At 36.1% G+C, this 8,575-nt stretch overlaps 2 protein-coding genes across 2 annotated transcripts in view; both read left to right on the top strand.

Moving 5' to 3' along the window:
- The window catches only part of LOC106517580 (transmembrane protein 56-B), a 22,891-nt gene extending 19,230 nt beyond the window's left edge, over positions 1-3,661 (top strand). The window contains exon 7 of the mRNA XM_014008495.1: positions 311-3,661. Within this exon, the coding sequence (XP_013863949.1) occupies positions 311-629 (319 nt within the window). The 3' untranslated portion in view covers positions 630-3,661. The remainder of the gene's footprint in view (positions 1-310) is intronic.
- Positions 3,662-5,615: 1,954 nt separating this feature from the next.
- Positions 5,616-8,575, top strand: part of bco1 (beta-carotene oxygenase 1) — a 10,155-nt gene continuing 7,195 nt past the window's right edge. Inside the window, exons 1-5 of the mRNA XM_014008493.1 lie at positions 5,616-6,798; positions 6,873-7,001; positions 7,090-7,219; positions 7,658-7,805; positions 7,877-8,027. Of these exons, the coding sequence (XP_013863947.1) occupies positions 6,543-6,798; positions 6,873-7,001; positions 7,090-7,219; positions 7,658-7,805; positions 7,877-8,027 (814 nt within the window). The 5' untranslated portion in view covers positions 5,616-6,542. The remainder of the gene's footprint in view (positions 6,799-6,872; positions 7,002-7,089; positions 7,220-7,657; positions 7,806-7,876; positions 8,028-8,575) is intronic.

The following is an 8,575-nucleotide window of genomic DNA, read 5'->3' as shown; positions in this document are numbered from 1 at the left end:
AAAAATGAAATAAAAATAACGACTTTCTACTTCTTGCTTTATTTAAAAATGTAAGGAGTAAAAAGTACAGATAATTGTGTGAAAATGTAAGGAGTAGAAGTAAAAAGTAGGCTGAAAAATAATTACTCAAGTAAAGTACAGATTACCCAAAAATTCTACTTAAGTACAGTAATAAAGTATTTGTACTTAGTTACTTTACAACTATGCCATTTTCTCACAATTTTGAGTTTTCAACTGGTCTCCAATAGAAATCTTGGAGGCTACCATTTGTTCTTGGACAGCATTCTCACACAAACGTTCTTTGTTTCAGTTGGTTCTTTGAAGTCCTAGGATATCCCAAGTCATCCCGGCCCAATATGGCAAATGGCGTCGCCATGGCATTAGTCTTTTTTATGGTCCGCATCGCCGTCATGCCGGTGTACTACAGTCGTATGTATGCAGTTTACGGCACCAAGGCGTTCTACCTGGTGCCCTGGGGAGGCCGCGTGGCCTGGATCTGCTCCAGTATCTGCCTGGACATCATGAACATCATGTGGATGCACAAGATCGCGCGGGGTTGCTACAAGGTCCTGCGATCTGCACGCCGGAGCAAAACTGCAACGCCTCAGGAGAACGGGAAGACGGATTAAGGGAATCGGGGTGGCAGTGGTGTAAAAAAATGTCACGAGAGACAAAGTGACACTGCTCTCAGTTGTATGAATCAGGTTGCTACGATGGCAGCGAACCTACATGTACGACTTCACCCTGCAAGATCGAATGTAACAAAGAAAAGTTGTCACTTTTCTTCTGGGAAGGCAGACGGTCCCTTAAATGTACTGATGGACCAGTAAGCCGGCCATCCCTAAGCCATGATAAGACTTCTAAGCAATACTTTGTGTGCATGGCCAATTATTTTATTATTATTTTATTTTTTTACCATTAACAATTTGCAATGACTAAAGAAAAGAGGCCATCTTGGAACAAAAGAACTGCCAGTTCAACCAGAAACTTGTCAAAAATGTTTACTGTTACTTACAAAGTTCTGCTGTTTAACAGGGGACTCTGTTTTATTTGTTTTTGTTTTATTGAGCTGCACATTTATAAGGGTAAAATACAAATGTATGTTCCTGAAGAGGCAAAGCTGTAAGGGAAGCCTAAAATTTTTTATTGGCTCTGTGTCACACAGAAGAACAAGGAGGAATTTTAACACTCATCCACTGACATTTAATGAATTTAAACGYTTATATTTTTAGAATTTCTTAATTTTCAGTTGCCTTTATATAAGTTTATTGAATGGGCATCAGTACTCTGTGTTTAGTTTTTTTTTTTTTTGTCTTGCTGGGATCAAGGCAAATGGGTTTTAAAACATCATTACAACACCAATTCCAAAAATGTTAAGATGTTGTTGTATCTTATCTTATAAAACCCATATTTTATTAAAAATGGAGCTTAGTAAATATAAAAAAGTATTGAAATTAATACCATTAAAAATAATTTTGAGTTTTATAGCAGCAAAACTAATCTCAAGTTGTTAGTTGCAAATTTCTCCAAATTTCTTGTGTTTTTAGATGTGTTGCTGTCTTAAAATTCAAAACGACCTAACATACTTTTCCCTACAAAAAGTTATTTTTTAGTTTATGATAAAATTTTTGCCACGAACTATTGTGAATAAAATATGGGTTTATGAGATTTGCAAATCATTGTAATCTGTTTTAATTTACATTTTAAGTATCTTTTTAACTTTTTCAGAATTGGAGTTGTAAATCTTTCTTTACAATTTTTAAAGAAAAAAAAACAAAGGGCACTTTTAGAAATTTTAAAAGGGAAACGCCAAACCAATGGCCAGGTTTGCACACCAACAACAACAAATTCACAGTTCAGAATTGAAATGTTGAGACTAAATGATCTGTTAAACATAATGATTTGGATCAACATTTTATTTTAAACCAAAAAGAGGGAAGAAACATATATAGAAAGTAAGAAAATCATATTTTAAATGATATTTTCTACACTTGTTTTGTATTTATTTCATATTGTGCAGTTGATGTATAGGGATGAAACTGCCATGATGATGATGATGATGATGATGAGCTCAGATTCAGGTGAAACAATGAAGAATTAAAAAAATTCTAAAGTAACAATTTTTCTAAGGATTATGACTTTTTTCACTATTTAGGAATTTTGAGATTTTTTTATTTCATCCCCAAGTATTTCTTTTTTTGAATAAAATACAAAAACAGTATTTAATGGCGTATTGTAGGTGCAGGTTGTACATGTTTAATAAATGTGATAGCTTCTGCCTCATGATGTAAAAATCTTAGCTGCAAAACACAATTATGTTCCTTTCCATTTATTCTTTCGTGATTGGACCGGATAAAATCAGGACATTTAAAAAAAAGTTGAGAWAAATTAATGTCCTCATCGTATTACATGATAGGTTTGATTTTTAGGACATCATTTTTAGTTGAAATGATTCAAATTAAAGCCTCTAGCCTAAAAGGACCTTTAATACTTGAATTTTTGTTGTAGTTTTTCTTTATTTTATGAGCTGTACAACAAGCTTCAGTCAGTTAGTTGGGCAGAAACATGGATTGTTTTGAACATATGCCTTGCTTTGCTCAGCCTTTGGTTCTGTTGCCTCTGTAGAACAACTAATGACTGAATATTTTCACTCTCCACTCCTCACAGAACCGCAAAGCTTGTTTTTCGTGATTCACTAGTGTTCTTTCCAAGTCTGATGCCCATCTAATGTGATTAGTTTTGCCTTTGTGGTTTTCAAATGGCAGGATTTTTTTTAAATACGATTTTGCTTTGAATTTTGAACTTTTGAAACTTGTGTTTGCCAGTGTGACTTCATGGTAAATACACGGTGTTAACACCTCTGTTTTTATATGTGTGTGGTGTTAGTTTTCTCCTGATACACGTTCTCTCTGCATGTTGTGACAAGTCACAGGGTGTTCAGGTGCGGTAACATTTGGCGGTGTGAAACACCGACTTCGGTTAGATTTGACAACTGGGGTGGGGGGTGTCATTTTTTTCACGCGATTATCTTTAACTCACATCTTTTAGAAAGGAAGTGTGTGCTGCCTGTTTGCGTTTCACTGGGTTCAAACAGAAATCATGCAGTGGTTTCTGGGATATAGGCTCCTGCTGGTGGGATCAAGGTGGTCTCTGCTCATGTTTTAGCTCCTCTTCATGCACTTTCTATAAATGCATGTGGTATTGTTGCATGGGGTCTGCATTGTAAACAAAACAGCATATACATATGTGAGACCAGTTTTTTTTTTTTTTTTTTGTACGTGTAGTTAATGTTAACTTAAACTTTATTCTGTGCCACATGATGTAATCCACACATAACCAGGGAAGTTAACGACAACACACAAAAAATAAACAGGAAAATGCAAGGGAATACTTGAATACAGATCAGCACAGCTGATAACAGTCTGGGCAGTGCAAATAAACATTATTCTCCGACAGGCATCTTACAAAACGTGTTGTCTTGAATTTAATGCTCCAACAGGCTGATTTTAAACAAAGGAAACCGAAAACTCCTAAACCGTTTTGGTTCTGTTTGACTAAAGTAGCAGTCGACACTTTTGTGACATTCTATGAATGTATTGAAAATAGGAATTTGTCTGTTTCATTTTGATTTCTTCTTGACAATAAACACCAAATTATTTCCTGTCGTGTGTCTCATTCCATCAAAAAATGTTTAATGTTGGGAAGATGAACTGGAATTATAGTTTGTTCACTTTGACATGAAGAGAAATCGCTGAATGTAATTTCATGGCTGAGTTTAATGGTATTTTCTACCGGAAATGAGGGTTTGAGGGTTCTTTTGGGGGCACAGGCTGATAATCATGAGGCATCTGAAGACAGTGTAGTATTGTGTTCATATATTTGATCTCACTCCAAGTGAGTGAGGCCTCTTCACCCTGAAATGTTTTGTTGCAGATGTTTTGAAAGTATCAACAATTTTGCAAACAAGTTGTCTGGCACATTGAAGTGCCTGCGGCATCAAATTTTTGTAGTAAATGTGAGTTATTTTTTTGAAAGATAACAATGATGWCATATCACAAAAAGAAATTCACACCACTGGGATGAACAGTTGTTGAGATATTTGCATGTGACGTAACAGGAAGTGATGTCAAAGGGGAATGTCTGAATGTGAACAGAGCATTGTTACAATATGACAGCACAGAGTGTAGAGAAGAATGTGATGTTTTTTAGGTTATTTTGAGTCTATTAGTGAGAGATGAAGATGTGTCAGAGTTCAAATCATATTGTTTCATTAAACAAAAGACCAGGGAATTTTCTTCCTCAAAGAGTTCCCCTTTGATGTCACTTCCTGTTTCATTATAGTTGAGCAAATTAAAAAGAAGATCTGCCARTTACAAGATAAAATGTGTAACGCTGTGTATTATGCCAAATTTCTTAAATATAAAATGATTTTTTTTTACTTTTTTGTATTTGAAAGATATGCATGTCACAGGCACTTTAAGCTAACATGAAAAAGTATTTTACATTCATATAGAAATTGGTCAAGTTTTTATGTGAATTCTAGTTTGGAAATATGAGCCCCAGCCTTTAGCCAAGTCTTCTGACTATTTCTACAATGCAGCCACCTTTGTACCCAATGAAGCCTTTATCTTATTATATGGCAAATACAGTACATAAGAGAAACAACCCAGAGAAACTCTTGCCTGGAGACTTATTCAAATAGTCACTGAAAGATAATCTTCAGATTATAGCTAAAAAGACCATTTGTAATAAGATATACAGTTATCAAACAAGATAAATGATAAAAACAGTAATAAATGTAAACGTTCAGAATGCATTTCCAGACAATATGCAAATAGCTAAGGTAATTCCTCTTTATAAGAATGGGGAGGAATGTGTGTTCACAAATTACAGATCAATAACCTTGTTGCCGCAGTTTTCAAAAATTTGAGAGAAATTATTTGAAACCAGGTTAGATCAATTTATAGAAGAACAAAAATATTTTAGTAATGGAACAAATAACATCAAAGGCTCTCAGAATTAATGGAAGAAATATCAACTGCTGTTAAAAAAAATACAGTGTTTATGTTGATCTGAAGAAAACATTTGACACTCGACCACAGCAGTCTTATTGAAATGATTAAATAAGACATTAGAGGATGAGCACTAGTGGATGTCTAGTTATCTGAATAMTAGGAAACAGTTTRCACAGRTAAATAATGTATGTAAAATTAGTTATGGAGTTCCTCAGGCTTCTGTGCTTGGACCAAAACAATTTTTTTGCACGTGAATGATTTGATCAATGAGTCAAAGATTTTTTTGCTTTATATCATGTAATGATGTCATTCCCGTCATCACAAACAAACCAAGTGTGTTGCTTTGACTCATTCACATGTTTTAGAAATCCTTGAATCTCTTGTAGTAGCCACGTGGAGCTGCCTAAACACTTTCTGGTATATAAAGCACCACCCATTTGTACAAAGCTCCTCCCTGGAGCTCAGTCTGCAGCAGAGCCCTCGCCCCACAGAGCACCCCTCCCCTGAAATATTGTCGTGAAGACGTGCTGAAGTGGGAGTGTTGGAAATGGTAAGATGTTTTTAAAGAGACAAGAGGCCAATTTCAAGATATTTAGGCTATGATGCAAAGTTCAATTTTTTATACAGCATTTTTGTAACAACTGAAGGTAATATTGTAGTATAGAATTGAACTATGTCCCTTGAAAATACATACCGTGATACAAAATACAAACCCTCCAACTTGTAAGTCAAGCCCCAGAGCCTGTTACCAGTGGGGCGCACCCTAGGTATCCTAATCAGAACCACCTCAACTGACTCTTTTCGGTGCAGACCATCGGCAGAGCTCCTCCCAGGACGACAGTGTTCTTCATCCTAAACTGATTTCTACAAAGTGCATATGAAATTGTGCACCCACTGATAACGTAAAACACGGATTGTTAATCAGCGATCAAACTAGATGTGTTCAACAGCTTAAGGCAGAAAGAAAAAAAAGCATCTGTTGTTACGATTAGGAAGTAAGGACAATACAATTATAGACCAAGTAAAATTTTTATAAACAGGATACTCTGCTCACGCACATAAAGTGACCTTCGCATTCCTTTATAATAAAAAAACAACCACTAATTGGATCGAGACCAAGCCAAAGCTAAAATTCCTGTCTTTAAATGTGGGCAAAACTTCCACCAAGACTTCCCTGCAGATCTCAGTCATTTAATACAAGACACATACAAACAGAAAAATAAAGATATATCGGATTGTTTAATAGCCTTTATATCATTCCAAGTATAAACTTTTCAAAGAACAGAGGCTGTAATGTCTTACATGAAGCAGAAGCACACAGCTAATAACAGTATAAGATCCAATGTAGTCATAAAGTAATTTGCAATCTTAAAAACTGATAAAACTATGAATAGACCAAATACATTCTTAGTGTTCTGTAGAAATTTGCTTGGTGGGTGTTTAATCTAGTTGCAATGGATGCAGTTCATTAATGAACACAGGCTAAAATAAATCATTAATTTGTGGAAGTGAAAATGTCCTTTTCAAATGATTTGTTCACTTTGTTTTTTCCTGGTTTATGTCGACGAGAGTATGCAGAATAGGATTTCCCTGAAAGGAGGAGGGAAGGAAACCTCATTGACGGATAGCTCCTCCTTTGCCATGCCCCCAAATGAGACGAGAGCTTTAAGGGAGAGATCTGGACTGGTCGCTGCATTCCCTTCTGCACCGTCAGCAAACATGAACCCTGACTTTTCCAACAATGCAAAGGAGCGTCCGGAGAATTTTAAGGCAGAAGTTAAAGGTTAGTTTGATTGCAAAAGCAACGTATGTGTCAAAAGTAAACTTGAATGCTTAAAATGTTTTATTTGAAAACAGGAAGCATCCCCAGCTGGCTTCATGGGATTCTCCTACGTAACGGACCAGGAATCTTCTCTGTGGGGGAGACCAGCTATGATCACTGGTTTGATGGGTTGTCAATACTGACCAGCTTCACTATCAAAGATGGTTAGATGAGCCACTCTTTGTCAATTTCTGGAACTTTTTCTGTTTGTTTGGTCTGGTTTTAATATATTTTCTCTTTTTTTTCTCACAGGTGAAGTGACCCATCGAAGCAGGTTCCTCAGAAGTGACTCCTACAATGCCAACATGGCTGCAAACAGGATAGTTGTGTCAGAAATGGGAACGATGGCCTATCCAGACCCAAGCAAGAACTTTATTTTCAAGTAAGTTGCAATAAATAAGAATTTCTTGAGCTGTTTGTGGCAGATTTTTAAAGTAAAGCCATCTCATCTTTAGAAGGAACAGAGTAGTTTTGTTCAAAGCTTCTAAATGATCTTCATTATCTCATGTGATACTGTGAGAACTGTTAGCGCTGGGAGTTTGTGTCAGCTGCCACCACATCCAATTTTATCTTAATATCTATATAAATTGATCGAGTTATAGTTATGTTTGTTTTCAGTAGTTGTATAACTTTAGTTAGAATGGGAATTTTGATGCTTCCTGTGCATCTGCATGTTTATATGGCATCTTTCCAYGTTACGGTTTTATAATGAGGGGTCATAAATAACGTCAGAGGCACTGACATCTCCAGGCGTGTGCCGAATTATGTCTTCCTTCCTGCAGTAAAAATAAAGACAACATATTTTCTGGCACGTTTTCAGGGCGATCACGTTTCTGAACCACACTATGCCTGACTTCACTGACAACGGAGCGAGCAACATCATAAAATATGGAAATACCTATTACGCCACCTCCGAAACCAACTACATCCGCAAAATCGATCCGGTCACCCTGGAAACTCACGACAAGGTAACCGACACGTTCCTGGTGGATTTTGTTGTCACTTTTGTTTCCAAGCTCATGATTTATGGGTCCAACAGGTGGACTACTTGAAGTACCTGCCGGTAAACTTGGCCACGTCCCATCCACAGTATGACAAAGAAGGCAATGCCTACAACTTTGGAACTTCGGTGGCAGAGAAAGGGAAGACCAAATACACTCTGTTCAAAGTCCCAGCTGCTTCAGAGAAAGGCAGGTTATCTAATCTGACACATCAAGGTTATCGTTTCTTTACCTTTTAACTTAGTTCTACATAACGCTGCTCTGCGTTCAGATTCAGGCCTCAGTATAAAAATATAGGTTTATTATTGCCTGCTGCCACTAATAATGCTTTATATATAGATATAGATATACAGCGGGTAAAATAAGTATTGTCAAGTTTTTTTTCGGTTTGGTTTACTGTGTGATCCCCACTTGAAAGAGATCGTTTCCACTGTGAACTTTGAACTGGATTTCACTCAAAGAGGCTTTAATTTAGTTGACTCATCTTTATTTTTGCATGATGGTCCACATAGCTCATAGCTCAATAGTCCATAGCCCATAGCTCAATAGGTGAAAAACCTCAAAAGAAACAGAAAAACATCTATTACATTTTAACATTAACAAGATAGATACATTGTGAAAATCAGATTTCTACCCCTTCAAACCAATTATTTGAAAAGAATAATAAATATTTTATAGTAAATTCAACAACAATAAATTAATCAGCATTTTTATCAATATTTGTTAAATACCCTCAC

This window comes from Austrofundulus limnaeus, unplaced genomic scaffold (genome assembly GCF_001266775.1).
Source record: "Austrofundulus limnaeus strain Quisiro unplaced genomic scaffold, Austrofundulus_limnaeus-1.0 Scaffold50, whole genome shotgun sequence".
Lineage (NCBI taxonomy): Eukaryota > Metazoa > Chordata > Actinopteri > Cyprinodontiformes > Rivulidae > Austrofundulus > Austrofundulus limnaeus.
The sequence above is the reverse complement of the archived record's forward strand: the minus strand, read 5'-3'. Positions and strand labels throughout refer to the sequence as shown.